This window comes from Camelus dromedarius, chromosome 25 (genome assembly GCF_036321535.1).
Source record: "Camelus dromedarius isolate mCamDro1 chromosome 25, mCamDro1.pat, whole genome shotgun sequence".
Classification (NCBI taxonomy): domain Eukaryota; kingdom Metazoa; phylum Chordata; class Mammalia; order Artiodactyla; family Camelidae; genus Camelus; species Camelus dromedarius.
In genome coordinates this window covers 6,291,143-6,308,949 of record NC_087460.1, presented here as the reverse complement: position 1 = coordinate 6,308,949, position 17,807 = coordinate 6,291,143, and the positions used below count along the sequence as shown (strand labels likewise).

The window sequence follows — 17,807 nt, the reverse complement described above, 5'->3', positions numbered from 1 at the left end:
TTCAGTTTGTGGTACTTTGTTACGGCAGCACTAGCAAACTAATACATTATATTATCAACGTCAGTTTGTCTTCATTTCTGTGTTTTATTTTTCTCATACACAAGCCTGACCAGGAAAGTCTGTTTCTTGTTTCAGGGTCCATCTGCAAATTAAGGAAAATGCATTTTCTCATCCTCTCTTCTCAGTCAAATCTAGTTTTATCTATCACTCCACAAAACTGCGCAAAAGCATCTCTCACTGTATCACCCCACCCACCCAGGTCGTTACTGCTGTATCCGGTGAGCTTGCTACAGTAATGTCCTATCAAGCAGCATGTAACATTGCTTTTTTATTTCCTTTGCTTTTTTATTGAGGTGCATAGCTGATTTACAATATTGTATTAGTTTTAGGTGTGCAACGTATGATTCAAAATATTTATAGATTATACCCCATTGCAAGTTATTATAAAATATTGGCTATATATATACCCTTGTAGCTTATTTATGCATAGTGGTTTGTACCTCTTAATTCTCTACCTCTATCTTGCCCCTCCTCCTTCCCTCTTCCCGCTGGTAACCACTAGTTTGTTTTCTATATTCGTGAGTCTGCTTCTGTTTAGTTATAGATGTTCATATGTTTTATTGTTTAGATTCCACATATAAGGGATAACATATGGTATTTGTGTGTTTCTGTCTGACTTATTTCAGTAAACATTACATGCTCCAGGTCCATCCACATTGTTGCAAATGGCAAAATTTCATCCTTTCTTAGGCTGGGTAAGATTCCATTGTGTGTATGTATATAGACATCTCCTGTATCCCTTCATTTGTTGATGGACACAGGTTGCTTCTGTATCTTGTCTGTTGTGAATAATGCTATGATGAACTTTGGGGTGGGTGACTTTTTTCCAATTAGTATCTTCATTTTCTTTGTATAGGTATCGGGGTGGATTTCCATGTGACTGCACCAATTTATATTCCCACCAACAGTGTAGTAGGGTTTCTTTTTCTCTATATCTTTTCTGACACTGTATACTTTTTGATGACAGCCATTCTAACAAGTGTGACGTGATGACTCCCTGTGGATTTGATTTGCAGTTCTTTAATGATTAGTGACGTTAAGCATCTTTTCATGTGCCTCGAAGCCATCTGTATGCTTCTTTGGAAAAATGTCTATTCTGATCTTCTGTCCATTTTTTCATTGGATTGCTTCTTTTTATTTTAATTGAGTTGTATAAAATGTTTATACATTTTCGATATTAAATCTTTATCAGTCATATCATTTGCAAATATTTTCTCTTTTTATTTTGTCTGTAGTTTCCCTTGCTGTGCAAAAGCTTTCAAGTTTAATTACGTTCCTTCGTTTATTTTTGCTTTTGTTTCCTTTGCTTTAGGAGACAGGACCAAAAAATTATTGCTACAGTTTATGGCAGCCATGTTTTCTTCTAGGAGTTGTACGGTTTCCACCCTTAAATTTAGGCGTTTAATCCATCTTGAGTTTATTTTTGTATATAGCATGAGAAAATGTTCTAATTTAATTCATATGCATGTAGCTGTCCAGTTTTCCCCGCACCACTTATTGAAGAGACTGTCTTTTCTCCATTGTATATTCTTGCCTCCTTTGTTGTAGATTAATTGCCCATATGTGCATGGGTTTATTTCTGGGCCCTCTACTCTGTTCCATTTATCTCCACGTCCGTTTTTGGGCCAGTACCATACCGCTTTGATTACTGTCACTCTGTAGGCTGATCTGAAGTCGGGGTTTGTGATACCTCCAGCTTTGTTCTTTTTTCTCATGATCACCTTGACAATTCAGGGTGTTTTGTGATTCCATAAAAATTTTAAAATTATTTGTCCTAGTTCTGTGAAAAATCTCGTGTATTTTGATAGGAGTTTCATTAAATCTGGAACTTGTTGTTGTAAAGTTTAGTCAAGCTCAGGGGAGTGTTAAGTCCATCCTGGTCATTCCCCACAAAGTGTTAACTGATTACAAACAAAAAAGGGTCACATTACAGTGATGTCTGGCAAGCATCCCATTAATCATGTGGACAAAATGAATATTATCAAGAATAGAACAAATAAAACCGTGTACCCTCTGAGAGGATGCAGAGAGAAGAACAGAGCTTCACCGCACCACTTCTCTACTAGTCCTGCCAAGAAGGCATAACTTGAATAGAATCATGAGAAATAATCAGATACATTTAAATTGAAGAATATTTTACAGAATAGCCAACTTGCAGTAGTTGAAAGTGTCAGATTATGCATTTCAAGGAAAGTTAAGGAACTTTCTCTAGATGGAAAGGGATCAAAGAGGCATAATAACTAAATGCAGAAAATGAAGTCTAAGCTGGATGTTTTATTCAAAAAACACATAATATATATGACAATTGGCAAAGCTCAAAGAGAGTTAGAGACAATAATACTGCATCAGTATTGAGTGGTTAATTTTGATAGTTGTATTGTGACTAAGTAGAGGATTTGGGGGGTACGAAGTATACACACAAGTAACGATACTTAAAATTTTATAATGAAAGGCATTGATTTGGCAGCTAATTCTCAAGAGTTTTGGGGAAAAGGAAAGTTCTTTTTCTGTACCTGTAATTTCCTCATAAATTTGTGGTCGTTTCTAAATGTAGATAAAAATTGTATAAAGTCTAAAGCAAACAAACAACACATTTAACGCTTTTCCCCCAGAATGCCCAGTTTTAAGGTTTACATCATAGAAATAAAAGTGCTACGACTTAGAAAGATATTCATGATATTTACTGCAGCATAGTTTTTAGTGGCCAAAACCTGGAAGCAAAGTTAATTCTCATCAATAAAGGAGTTAAAAATGTACAAATCCACCCTAAAACACAACTCAGAACTATACGAAATTTCCGTACGATATTGTTGAGAATTTTAAAAAGCAAGATACAGAAAAGCAGACATAATTTGATTACATTTGTTGTAAAACATAAAGTGAGCTAAGTCATGAACACAAGTGCATGGGTTCACACTAGATTATATTTTCACACGAAGAATCAGAAGGGTATATTTTAGATTGTTAACAGGAGTTTCTCTGGGGCTAGCGCCCATGAAGATGATGGAAGGAAACTAGAGAAGAAATGTTGGTGTTTGACTGCAGTTCAAAATTCTTACTCCTGAAGACTGATACTAGGCAATACACTTTGATCACTGCCTACTCCACTATCACTTTTAAAATTTTAATACTGGCAGATCCATTTGAAAACACTGCTGCAGGTTTCAGAATAAATTCTGTTTTCCTTGAGGGCAGCACAGCTGTTCTCCTCAGCTGGTCCTTTTATAAAGAATCTGCAGAAGAGAAGAGGAACACATCGTTCATCGTTGTTGCTGAGAATATCCATTTGTGTTTTCAGTTGACACTTTCCCTTAATTAAAAGATAATTCAAGTATTCAAGGCATGTTTTAACACCTCGGCTCGCTGAACATTTCACTGTCTCTGAAACATATGTCTATGATTGGCAGAGAGTTCCCAGAGAGTGTGTTTGCAAATGACAGAGTTCAGAATAAATGTGTGCCCACAGTCCTATCCTCCTTTCCATTGTTCTACGTTATCCATTAGATTAAAAACTGAGATTAAGGCGGGAAGGCATAGCTCCGTGGTAGAGCACATGCTTAGCAAGCACGAGGTCCTGGGTTCAATCTCCAGTACCTCTCTTAAATAAATAAATAAACCTAAATTACCTTCCCACCCCCCCAAACAAACAAACTGAGATTAAGTCACATGGACAGCTCACTTAACCTTCCTGGTTTCTCATAGCTAATTGTACAATAGAGATAATATTTACCTCACGTTATTGTTATAGAAGTTAAATGAATTGATGTTCGTAAAGAACTCAATACACAAACTGACCCAGGTAAGCCCGAAATAAATTGTACATTTATTGAATGACTTACTCATAAAGCAACATGTTAAACACAATAATAGAGCTATCTTTAAAACACTGTAGTATTAGTGATTTATTCTGTTAGGAACTGATTTAAATTGAGGAATAAGTTCAAGAAAATATCATGGAAGAGGTACAGATGATCATCAAAGCTTCCAGATTAATAGTGAAAAAGAAAGGACTGAATTTTCGTATTGAAAAATACACTCTGCCCACTTCTAGATTCGAATTTTGATTTGAATATTTTTGAACAAAAATCGCTAGGCACGGTTTAGAGTTAAAACTCAGTCCTAAAGATAGTGTTGAGTAAATTTGGCACGAGGAGAAAACGTAGGTTAGCATCCTTCTAGGTAGCTGATCGGGTAGCGCTCAGTGATACAGTTTCCCCTCAGGTAACGCACGTCCGCGATTCTGTTCCCCATTCCAAATAACGTCCTTAATTGACCTCCTTGGATTGGTGAATTTAGGGCAGTGAGATAGAAAATAAGCAATATTTAATGATGAAATAAGGCTGAAGGGACAATAACACGATAGTGTACAGTAAGTTGGTTACCATAGTGAGTAAGTTTCTTATCACTGCTGTAATAAATTACCACAAATCCAGTGGCTTAAAACAACCCAAATTTGTTATTTCACAGTGCTAGGTATCAGAAATCCAAAACTGGTCTCAAAGGATTAGAATCAAATGTCTGCTAAGCTGCCTTCTGCAGGCACTCGGGGGAAATTTGCTCATCCCCTTTTGCAGCTGCCCGAGGCTTCCTGCGCTCCCTGGGTACCAGTCACATGACTTGGACTTCTGTGTGTATCTTTATATCTCCTCTGACCCTGCCCCTACTCACTCCCTCTTATAAGGACTCCTGTGATTACACTGAATCCACCAAAATAATCCAGCATAATACTTCTATCCCAATATTATTCATTTAGTCACATTCGTGAAATCTCTTTGCATGTAAGGTGACATATTCACAGGATCTGGGGATTAGAACATGGACATTTTTGGGGGACCATTATTCTACCTATCAACATAGAGATAAGATTTGAGTTTACTGGTGAACCTATTCGTATTTCTAATTAACTGATTACAAAATCAACACGAGCATACAAAAACATTAAAATTTTTAAAATCTCAATAATCTCATGCAATTGCTGAGAGAATTTTCAATTATTTTGTTCTGTCTTGTATTTCTTGTTTGTTCTTTAACATTATTATAATTGTACAATACAAATAATTGTACACAATTTTTTTAATTACTAAAGATTATTTTTAAAAAGCACTGAGAACTTTGAAAACAGAAAACTACATTGGTTCAATCCACCTTTTCATAGAAATTGTGTGTAGTTTTTAAACATTTTGTGCAGAACCATTATGGTTTTCAAATTCTTTTGCTTGGAAAACCAAACCAAAATATCCATTGTTACTCCAGCGAACATTAAATTAATTTTCATCCTTTGAAATTCTTTAGTCCCAAGAACTATTTCTGAGTTGATTTTGGTGGATTTAGATTAAGAAGATAAGTTCCATGATAGACAATAAATCAGATTGCCTTTCTGGAAGGACTCACATCTTTGGATCTAATGGAGAATCATCCACCCAGGTCCATGTCTTCTTCAGGGAGGTAAAGTTAAGCCCAATCCACACGTAGTTTGATTGTTTTAGAGTTTTCTGTATAAAAGCCTAAAAAGTGGGTGATGAGTAACTAAATGAACAGAATATTTTAGCAATTTACATATACTAAGTAAGATTTTAGAATTTTATTAGACAACTAACACTCTTGCATAAGGATTCTTATACTGGTCAATTCATATCTTGTTCACACATACATTATATATTATATAAGTACACTTCTTGCAAATTGAATGCAAATCTTCAGACCAGAATTAGCGTGTTTTAAGTGGGGCACTGGCTGTGTGCACAAAATTTCAAAGGGCACCAAAAACTCAGTAATCAAGATGAAAAGAAAATGTAATGAAAAGGTGGGAAGGAATTAAATGAATTAAATGAATTTAATTTAATGAAACGGTGGGAAGATAAGCTATTTTTAACTGTAAGGAGGCTAAAGGCATAACCATGAGGCTCAACCACTTACCATTTCAAGTTGGTCCTGAATAATTAGTAGGTGAGATTTTCTTCCCAAACAGTATCCATAGCTGTCATTCCAACTTTTCATCTCATTAGAGAACCAATAACACTTTTCTTGATATTTGAGCCATTCTGAAGGGCACATTGCTATAAAATTGACAGTGAGAATACTTACATGTTGCAGGAAGAAGAGTGGATCAATGATAAAATCACTCACAACAACGTGTTCAGACTCACAAGGTGTCCAAAATGCAAACGGTAATTCACGGGAATTAAGGAAATTAAATTAGTAAGAGGAAGCAAAACTTTGATGTAAAAGGACTTTTTTCTCATCATAATCTGATTACTAAAATAACATGAACCAATTACGATATATATTGCATTAATGCTATTTGAGAGATTAGATAAAATATTATCTATATCATTTGCTTAGAATTTATCCATATAAAGTTATAGAATCCCTCTTATTGTTTCATGGGTTTAAATCATTCTCTAATATCTCCCTTTTAATATTAAGTAATGTTGAGATAAATAATAGTTTTTTTTCCCAACCTGTATAATTGCAGTTCATCAAGTCTTTTGACTTTCTTAAATTTAAGTTGAGGTCTTCTCAAATTGAAAATATCTGAGACTTTCAGAATAAGAATGAGGGGAAAATGTGATATAATTTAAAATAAAGTCACATACCAAAGTCAGACTTGTGGCCGTGACAATCTCTTTTTTTTTTATTGAGATAAAAAATGTGATACAGAATTCACCATGTTAACTACTTTCAAGTACAAATGCCATGGGTTTTAGGGCATCCACAAGGTGTGCAAATCTGACTACTATCTCACTCCAAAATATTGTTAGCACCCCAAATGAAGCCCCATAAATAATGAGCAGTACCCATTCTGCCAACCCTGAATCTTGGCAATCACTAATCTGCTTTCTGTATTTGACTGTGATGGATATGACTATGACTTTCTGATTTGACGATAATGGATGTTTTATATATGTGGGATTGTATCATGTTTAGCTTTCTGTGATGGCTTTTTCAGTTAGCATGTTTTCAAGGTTCATTCAGTTGAAGCATGTATCAGTAGTTTATTCCTATTTTTAACTGAATTGTTTGTCTTTTTCTGGAGTTGTAAGAGTTATTTCAATATACTGGATAGTAGACACCCATTTGATAATATGATTCACAAATATTTTTCCCATTAAATGTGCTGTCTTTTCAATTTCTTTAAATGTCCTTTAGTGAACAAATGTCTTTACTTTTGATGGCATCCATTTTATCTATTTTTTTTTCTTTTGTCGCTTGTGTTTTTGATCTCATATTTGAAATCATTGCCTAATTGAAAGTTATAAAGATTTACATTTATTTTTCCCTTGTAAAAATTTCCTAGTTTAGCTCTTACATTTAGGTCTTTGATCCATTTTGAATTGATTTTTTGATATTGTATGAGCTAGGTTTCCAGATTCATTCTCTGTGTGTGGCTGTCCAGTTGACCTAGCTCCACTCATTGAAAAGACTGTTCTTTTCACACTAAATGGTTGTAGCACCCTTGTGAAAAATCATTTGACCATAGGTGTATGGGCTTAATTCTGAATCTTCAATTCTATTCCATTGACCTTTTATCTAGCCTAAGTCCAGTGCAACACTGGTTTTATTACTGTAGATTTGTAGTAAGTTTTGACATTGGAATATGTGAGTCTTCCAAATTCATTATTCTTTTTCAAGATTATTTTGCTTTTCAGTATTCCTTGCAATTTCATGTGAATTGTAGGATCATCTTGTTCATTTCCACAAAAAAAGACCATTGGAATTTTGATAGGGATTTCTTTGAATCTAGATAACTTTGGTTAGTATTTCTATCCTTATACTAACTAATTGTGGTGTATACATACAAGAAAATATTATTCAGTTTAAAAAGGAATAAAGTGCCGATACATGATACAACATGGATGAACTTCAGAAACATTCTGCTAAGTGAAAGAAGAAAGACACAAAAGGTAGAATATTGTATGATTCCATTATATGAAAATCCAGAATAGGCAAATCCATACAGACAAAAGCAGATTAGTCATTATTGGGAGCTAGGGAGAGAGAGAATGGGGAGTAATTGCTTATTGCGTATAGGGTTTCTTTTTTAGCTGATGAAAATGTTTTGGAACTAGGTAAATAAACTGGAATGTTCTAATACCATTGAATTGTTTAATTTTAAATGATTAACTTTGTTTGCTAGTATTACCTCAAATGAAGGAGAAAAATATTTATAGAAAATTAAAATCTCATAGTTTAGTTATACAATATTTTGACTTTAATGAATGCTCAGTGGTGTCTATATGATTCTATGTTTACCTATCAAAGCTTTCTTACCTCTGAAAAGGTTCCATTATGATACACACCTTAATGAAGCTGGTCAGAGTGTAAAATATTGGTAAAATTACAGTATTTCAATTGGATTAGGACTTGTACATGTAAAACTGACACATAAACCAAAAGGAAAGAATGTCAATAAGTAAATCATAATATATATGAAATTTCCATATGAGATAAGGGAACAAAGCAAACTAGTGGATTAGAGAAAAATCCTTTGATAAATAATTATAAAATAAATTAATCTGTACCTTCCACACATATCATACTAGCAAATAAATGTTGAAGGTTCAAAGAGTCAAGGGTTCAAAAGTCAAACTAAAAAGTTGCAAGTAGAAAGTTTTCCAAAATTTGTATGATTGGAATTTCTACACTTAAAATCATAATAGGTAATTTGTTAGATATAATTACTTTTACTCATTTTGTATTTCAAGAAAGGATAAATAAGAGACAAAAATAGTCATTTAAATACTGCCTTATAATCACAATTAACTTTCCATATTTACATGTCTCAACATGATTTTAAACTCTTAGAGAACTTCTTTGTTATGTTGTTTACACCTCTCCTCCTACTGCAAAAAAATTAAACTATAGGAATCAAATTTTGAGTAAAAAGTAGGTTCATATCAAATCTGTGTTGGTTTACTCTCCTGAATACCTATTCAATAGGATTTTTCAAACTTAGAAAGTCCAAAAGATGAAAAGTGGTACAGACCAAAGCCTTGAGTGATACCTTTATTGTTTGTAGCTCCTGAAACACAGCGGCCTGCATCCTTATTACTTATATTTCCTCTTGCGTCACTCTTCGCTTTCAGGTTTCTGATGTCATCGTGCTGGGTGAAATTGGAATTATTTCCTTTTTGGCACCTTAGCAACACTTCCTGAGAAACTTGAAAACAGGATTATTTTCAGGTTGGGTAAATGTCTTTGTGCAATGTCTCAGATACAGATTATTTGCAATGATGCTAATGATGGGAACAGGAAGTAACTGGAGGGATAACTAGAAATTTTCTTTTCTTTTTTTTTTTTTTTGTTTAAATTAGAATATTACACAATTAATTCATTGGTAGAACATGTGTTTGCTGAGGATCTATTCTGTGCCAGCCACTGTCCTCAGAGCAAGTAATGCAGAAGCAAATAAAGCAAAATTCCTATTGCAGGGCTATGCGTTCTCTTTCCAAGCTTACTTAATCTTTTGCTGAAACCTGTAATACTGTATTCAGTCCATTCTACCTTAATTATTTACTTAAAATCAGTTTCTTCCACGAAAATATGGATTTCTCACCATCACTATTCCTTTTCTTTAAATTTGAAAGACTTCTTGTAATGTTTGTAGTAGTTGCTCAGTAAATATTTGGACAAAAACAGGAGTAAACTAAATACAATCTTAGGTAAAATGTATAAATTCTTTGAGAAAAAAATAATGGAATTCTATCCACAAACTGCTAAGAAACCTAAAAATATGATTTGCAAATACATTACAAACACACACATATTTTTCTCCTAGAAGATCAGATACCACATGAGGAGATAATTATCTGATTTGACTGCGTATTAAATATGTTATTGTGGGATATCATATATTGCTTTATATATAGTAGCTCTTTATTTTATCTTTTTAATATAATGAAGAATGAATGAATATGAAAGAAAAGTCTAGAAAAAATCAGTTTTTCAAAGTTTTTGTTTAAGATCTGATAACTTACCTAACAGAGTCAGGGTGATCAGAGTCAAAGCCAGAATACCACTTACTGTTCCAGATAGCCCCAGGAAGATTTTATACCGGTGCAACACTGCAGAACAATCTGAGAGATTAATCACATGAATTAGCTTAGAAAAGTACATTCCTGTGAAGTGATAGCAATTGTAATAATAGGATTATATGCGATAATGGTTTTCAATTTCAAAGGATATCAGGCAATAAAAATATAAAATTATGTAAATAGAAAAATATATATTTATTTTATTAGTAATGGTAATATTCTGGATGATCAGAATAGTGAGAGTAGAAAAACTACCCTTGAAGTTGCCAAACCCTATCAAGAAAGGACATAATAAACCATACAGAACAGTAATTCAGAGAAATAGTACACAGCTTTTCTCTTTGTCTCATGACAAAGATAGTAAAATAAGATTTGTCAGAATTCAGTTAATGAATATCCTGCATTTCCCATATTCCTTATGAATAATATAATAACCAATAAATTCCAAAATTTCAACATATGTAATAAAATGCCATCATTTATTTTAAAAATCAAACAAACGATTATCAGAAAACATTACAATAAAGGACGTGGAAGCTTGTTCAAATTCAACTCAGACTCAATTATTTCTCCTAGGCATCATGGGATAACCTTTACAGTATGAATTTGAGGCACATTAAGACTCAAAATTATGGAGAAAATAACATTTTCATTACCCTATGTTTTATCCTGTAGAGAAGTCGTATAATTTAACCTACAAGGTTACAACAGAATTCTTTTTCCATCAAAAAATTAAAATAATTTAAAAAACAAACCAAAAAACCCAGTCACTCTTATGGGTGTTCATACAAAAGTCTTAAATATACTAGTAGTAGCTAAAACATACCATGAGCATGTTGGGTTTATTCTAGGACTATAAGAGTTTTTAAATAGTAAGAAATCCATTAATATTATATATTAATAGAGGTAAGGGAAAATGTATTATCTTCTCAACAGACATAAAAAACACAAATGATAAAATCCAACAAACATATGCTAAAAGATAAAGCAGAAATTAATGGATACGTGTTCAATACAACAGTTCTTTGCCTAATGAAGCTAATATCATATTTAATAGAGAAACATGATAAGCTTTTTCCATAAATGTTTGGAAAAAATTAACTATACTATAAAGGTTAAAGGGAAAAAGTATTAAAAATAAGTATAATAATTCATACATTTATTCACAATATATAAAATATATATTTATATTTTTTATTAGCATAAGTACAATGGCAACCCCAAAGCAAAACCTACAATAAATGCACACATTAAAAGAAAAGATAATCAAAGCATGCCACTATGAAATCAATTCACAAACAAAGGCAGCAAGAGAGGAAGAAAGGAACAAGGGAACTAGGAAGTACAAAACAGTAGAAAACAGTTAATAAGCTAGCATTAGTAAGTCCTTACATATCAAGAATCACTCTAAGTGTAAATGGATTAAATACTCCAATTCAAAGGCCCAGAATGGCTGGATGGATTAAAACAAAAAAAGACCCAACTACATGTTGCCTACAAGAGACTTCAGCTTTAAGGATACACATAGGCAAGAGAAGGGATAGAAAAAATACATTCCATGCAAATGGAAACTAAAAGAAAGCAGAAGTAGCTAAACTTACATCAGACAAAATCTGCAACAAAAACAAAGTTCATTACATAATAATAACTAAGATTGAATTATTAATTTAAAAAATCCCCCAAAAGAAAATATTTGACAGTCATCTATCTGATAAAGTGTTAAGACTCAAAATATATAAGGGACTCTACAACTCAAAAAATTCTATTAAAAAAATGGGCAGAGGATCTGAGTAGACAGTTTTCTAAAGACATACAAATGGCCAAGTACGTGATCATCAAGGAAATGTAAACAAAACCATAATGAGATATCACCTCACATCTGGCATAGGTGTTATCGAAGACAAGAGATAACAAGTGTAGGTGAGGATGTGAAGGAAGGGGATGCTGCGTCCAGCAGAGCTCAGGGCCGTGTCTGAGGACCGCGACGCAAGACTTAAGAAACAAAGAGGCAAAGTAAAGAGCAAAGATGGGACCAGGGGACTCAAAATCTCATGGATCCAGAGTCCCGAAAGCCTGGTCGACATCATATTTATTAGGAGTATACAGCTCAGAAAAAAATGCGATCAAAGAGGTGGGGCTTTAGATATTCCATGCAGTAAGCACCAAGTTCTGCTTGCTGATGAACTGATTAATTTCAGACCTCTCCCTTCCAGGAACAATCACCCTCCTCGGGGGATGCAAAATTTCTAAGTCTATCCTGTGATTGCCTCCGGGACATCTCGAGATAGCAAATATTTCCCCTGGGCTTAACCACATGCTTTCATGCCAGAACAAAGTTCTGTTAATGGATGATCTGGCTTTCCAGGAAGGTCCATTGTTTTACCCTAAGGAAATATTTGCCCTCCTTCCTGTCTGTGGTCAGTCTCAAGATTGCTCACCACAAATTTTCTTTAGCATAATACGTGTTATAGGTCATCTACTGCGTAAAACATTAAAACAAAGCAAGTATGTGCATTTTAAGCAAGTAAGTGTGAATATAATATTTTAAGCTCATGGAAATTTAGGTGCGGCTTGTTTTCCAGCAGCTTGTTTCCCAGCAAGGGGACACTTGCACACTATTGGTGAAAGTGTAAAAGTGTGAAGCCACTATGGGAAACAATGTGAAAATTCCTCAAAAAAGCAAAAACAAAACTACCATGTGACACAGCACTCCCACGTGTGAGTGTATTCACCTGAACTGAAATCAGTATCTTGAAGAGCTGTTTGCACTCTTGTGTTCACCATTGCATTATTCCCACTAGCCAAGATAGGGAAGCAATCCACATGTCCACCTACAAACGAATGGATAAAACAAGGTGGGGTATATACATATACCATGAAATATTATTCAGCAATGAGTAAAAAGGAAATTCTGCTATTTGGGGCAACGTGGATGGGACCTGAAGGCAGTGTGCTAAGTGAAGTAAGTCAGACAGAGAAATATGCACACTGTCTGATATCACTCATATGTAGAATCTAAAAAAAGCTGAACTTACAGAACTGGAGAGTAGAAGGCTGGCTGCCTAGAGTGGGGGAAATGGGGAAATGTCAGCCCAAGAGTACAAACTTTCAGTTCAAGATGAATAATGTCTAAGGATCTACTGTACAGTATGATGACTATATTTAACATTGCTGTGTTATATATTCGAAAGTTGCTAAGAGAGCAGATCTTAGTTTCTCTTACCGCAAAAAAGAAATGCTAATTATGTAAGTTGATGGATTTGTTGACTAACCCTACAGTGGTAATCATTTTGCAGTATATAAGCGTATCAAATCATCATGTTGTACACCTTAAATTTATGCAGATATATATGTGTATATATATTTATATATCAAGTATATCTCAATAAAGGTGGAAGAAGAAAGATCCCAAATCTCCATTACTAATTAATATTTTGGGGAGGTATTATTCAATGCAATCAGACAAAATAACCAAAATACAGGGGAAAACAGAAAAATAGAAACAATTATTTGAAAGTAATAAAGTATGTGTTTTGCAAAACTAAAAGAGTTGATTGAGAAAATGTATTATACTCCCCAAAATAAGCTTAAAATTTATTAGCTACAGTCACAAAATTAATATACTAAAATCAATTGCCTTTATATATCCAATAACCTTTTAAAAATATAACTGAAGGGAAGGCATTGCTTGTCGACAGATAACAAGCTTTTTTAAAAAAGACAAAACTGGAAATAAACTTAATAAGAAGTGCTCCAAATTGCTATGAAGAGAACTGAACGAACAAACAAATAGAAAACAGCATCATGAATGTAGACTCGACCTAATGGAAATTCAGCCATGTCTTGGATTGAAGGCTAAGTGTCAGAGATAAATTTTCCTTAAGTTAATTGATAAATTAAGAAGTAATTTAGTATTCTATAAAACTACATCTCAGTTTGTTTTTGTTGATTATAGTGCAAGAATTGGCAAAATTCATTATACAATTATTTGGGAGAGCAAACAAATGAGAAGAGTCAAGTAAACACTGAAAAAGGTGGAAATACAAAATGGCACAATCCTATGGGGAGATAGTTGGAAAAAGCTAGCAAATTTATATAGGCATTTACATTGTCATCCAGCAATGTCTCTTTGAGGAATCTGTCTTAGTGACAACTTGGCAAAATATAAAAGACATAAGTGCAAAGTATTGCACTATTTATAATAAGAATATACTAGAGAAAGAATGAAGATAGTATAAATGTCCATCAACGAGGGGTGGGGGGTAGTTGAATAAACCATGGTACCTCCAATTAATGAAGAAACATTCAGCTAAATGAAGGATCAGGGGATGTAGCCGTGTGTGTTTGTATATACGTGCGTGTGTGTGTGCGTGTGTAACGATTTTCTGTAGGGAAGGAGGAAGAGGACAGAGTGAAAGGGACAGGATAGGAGTTGGAATTATGTTTTTTTAAATTTTTTTAAAATAAAGTACAGTCAATTATAATGTGTCAATTTCTGGTGTACAGCACAATGTCCCAGTCATTCATATACACACATATATCTGTTGTCACATTTTTCTCCATTAAAAGTTATTACAAGATATTGATCATAGTTCCCTGTGCTCTACAAAAGAAACTTTTTAAAATCTATTTTTATATATAGTGGCTAACATCTGCAAATATCACAGGGAGTTGAAATTATGGGAGCGGGAGGTCTCTACCTTGCTATATAGATTTGAGTTTAAAAATACGTAAAAATGCTTTACATAAATATAAAATAATGATATTCTATGAATTATGTATAATTATAATTATATAATGTGTATGCTTATACATAATTTTTAAAAGCTGTCAGAATGAAAAAGCAATCTCTAAAAATAAAATGAAATATGAAACAAAACTCTGCATATTATTAGTGAGTTCATTGTAAAGAGAGGAATTATGTGAAGTAAATTTAAAACTGTGCAAACCCAATGTAATATATACTAAGGACAAAAAAAACCTGCAAAAAACACTGTAATCTGCCATAAGCAAGTATATTATTAGTGACACTATTTCTACAGTGATTCTGAAACTTTCTGAATATAGGGCAAAAATGTGATTTCTTCTTATCATTAGTACCAAGATATAAGAAAAGAGATACAAATATACAATCATAAAGTAAAACACTATGTACAGTGACAAGACTTAAATGTTCGATTCAACTCAAATGTCATATGTCTTATTCCAAATTTTACTAAATATCACCAAGCTTTACTAAATATTAGCAAAATACATTAGTAAATAATGATGAAGTGGCATATGCCACCTAAATAGCTAGGAGTTGCATAATTTATTATTTGCAGCTTCCTGAGCTCGTTTCCTGTACCAAAATACATTTAGGTTTCCAAGTAACATTTACAAACTGAGTATGAAAAATGTTTTTACAGAGGAGCCACTACATTTTGGGGTCCTTCAGGTTAATATCTCTACTTTCTCCCCCAAAAATGTTACATCTGATGAAAAAGTGTATTTTAAAACTTTTGCAAGCTGAATTAAAAATTGATATTGGAAAATACTGTATTTTACAAATGGTAAGGAAGTAGCCTGCTGGTACCAAATATTTTTTTATTTTAATTATTAATTTTAATGAAATATATATATTTCCTGAGTATATCCTTAATGATATGAGATAAAATATTACTTTGAAAGCAAGTAACTTTGATGAAATTCCCACATTGATAAATGAGAGAGTTAGAGACAGAGAGAGGACAGAAGCTTAGACAGAGAGAAGGAAATAGTACAGAAATGAGACAGTCCAAGAACAGAAAATGACAGAATATTGGAAACATTATCCACATTAGTTCTTATATGAAATCCATAACCATATTAATCTGCAGTGATTCCATACCTTGACATTTAAGTTGGGATGTTTGGATAGAATTCCTTTTCTTCAGCTCCACATTCAATGTCATGTATCTTTCTTCACCTTGCATCTTCAAGTGTGTGTGTGTGTGTGTGTGTGTGTGTGTGTGTTTTGTTTTGTTTTTAATATAAAATAAGAAAAGAATAATAATTCTGTGTTACTCAGATATTTGTTCTCAAATGGTCCACCCAGGGTGCCTACAAAGATTCACGGTTTCATCCACTGGTGAAAACCTCAAAGGAAATGTCTGTTTGTTTACCATGAGAAAGATGACACATATTTTCTCAACTGTCCACCACATATTGAACTTGATAGCATATTTGGGTCTATCAAAACTTCCTCTTGAGAAACCTGTAAAGTCAGGAAAATGAAAACTGTACCCCTTTTAGAGTTGAGTTAACTGACACATAGCTAATACCTTTTGCATTATGTAAATTTTCAGTTATTCTCCCTAATATATTGGTACCTAATTTAATAGAATAGCTTGCAATTACCTAACAGTTAAATTATTTCTTGATCTCAAAACAACACTGATCAAAAGTTATACTAATGATCTGATAATATACTTTAAAGAAAAAATACTGGTAATTTTTGAGGCATTCCAAAGACTCATCCGACGCAGAAAAAAAATTTTTTTCAGGAAGAATTTAGGAAAGAAATCATATTTTCCAATTACTTTTCCTGCTATTTGAAGAGGTTGTCCAATGTTCATGTGCTACGGCAGAAATTCGAGATTTTTTTTTTTCTCTTAGTTTAGTGAAGTCAAATTTACATAGAGTGAAATTCACCCCTGGTCAATATGTGATTGGATGATTTGAAATAGATATATAGATGTGTGTAACCGTCACCTAATTCAATTTTGGAACTTTTCTATTACTCTGAAAAGTTCTCTGGAGCCCAAGTTTAAGAAAGTAATACAGTTTTGGAAATAATAATTTTACAAGTTGAGATAGAGGAGTTTAAAATTTGGGCAACTACATCCCAAATCTCTGGCAATTGTAGCAAGTCTAGAGTAGGAACCCAAAGGTTTTAGCCATGAAACTTCACTGGTGAGGGAGAAGACCGAAGAAAGAGAGCCAAATACAGCAGGCCGCCTGGATGGAGCCCAGCCAGCCCTGGTCTCCTTCTGCTTTTTTTAAGCTGAGGAAGAACACTCAACAGAAAGTTTGTCCTCAACAAAAATTTAAGTGCACAATACACTATTGTTCACTCTACTACAATATCAAATACCTGCTTAAATTAAGCTTTTTTTCTGTCTATGGCAACAATGACCAAAAAGGACACTCGAGTATTTGCATGTGTCCAGAAACAGTGGATGCCATATAACAAAATGTGATGGACGATATAATCTTTGAAAGACTTCACATCATATAAAACAGAAAATTACCTATAAATTATATTAAAAACATATGATTGAATACTCACACAAAGTAGAAAAGACCAAGGTTTAGAAAATGAGTTGCAAAGTCCTCTGTTTTTGTTTCTGCTCATATATCCAAGCCTTTTTTTCTTGGTCAATAAACTCTTCATGGATAGAGTAGGTAGCTCTCTTTTGAAGATGGAAGACTTTTCCCAAAACCAACCTCTGCTACACAGGCGTTCTTTCATTCACTCAATGTTCATTCAATATCTAGAAAGTTCCAGATCTTGGAAGTACAACAGCTTAAGACTAATAGTAATTAAGAAAGGAAATACCAAAGGTCAGTGATAGTTTATGATGAGCGAATCTCGACTTTTTCATGCATACCATAATGATCTACAAAACACGTGAAGGAGAAAATAATCTGTAACTTGGTTGTATTCTCAACACCCATCAGCCACTGGTGCAC

General features: G+C 33.5%; 1 protein-coding gene across 2 annotated transcripts; it reads right to left on the bottom strand.

Moving 5' to 3' along the window:
* Positions 1-2,314: 2,314 nt before the first annotated feature.
* KLRF1 (killer cell lectin like receptor F1) lies at positions 2,315-16,189 on the bottom strand. Of its 2 annotated transcripts, XM_031444127.2 has the most exons (7): positions 15,964-16,189; positions 12,827-12,925; positions 10,038-10,136; positions 9,065-9,220; positions 5,977-6,116; positions 5,452-5,564; positions 2,315-3,293 (listed from the first exon to the last, which is right to left on the bottom strand). In XM_031444127.2, the coding sequence occupies exons 1-7, from the start codon at positions 16,046-16,048 to the stop codon at positions 3,185-3,187; spliced, it is 801 nt and encodes a 266-aa protein (XP_031299987.2). In that variant the 5' UTR covers positions 16,049-16,189; the 3' UTR covers positions 2,315-3,184. The 2 variants fall into 2 exon arrangements, with proteins under 2 accessions (XP_031299987.2, XP_010989092.2); XM_010990790.3 differs by lacking the exon at positions 12,827-12,925 and having other exon boundaries at positions 15,964-16,183.
* Between the last annotated feature and the right edge of the window lie 1,618 nt (positions 16,190-17,807).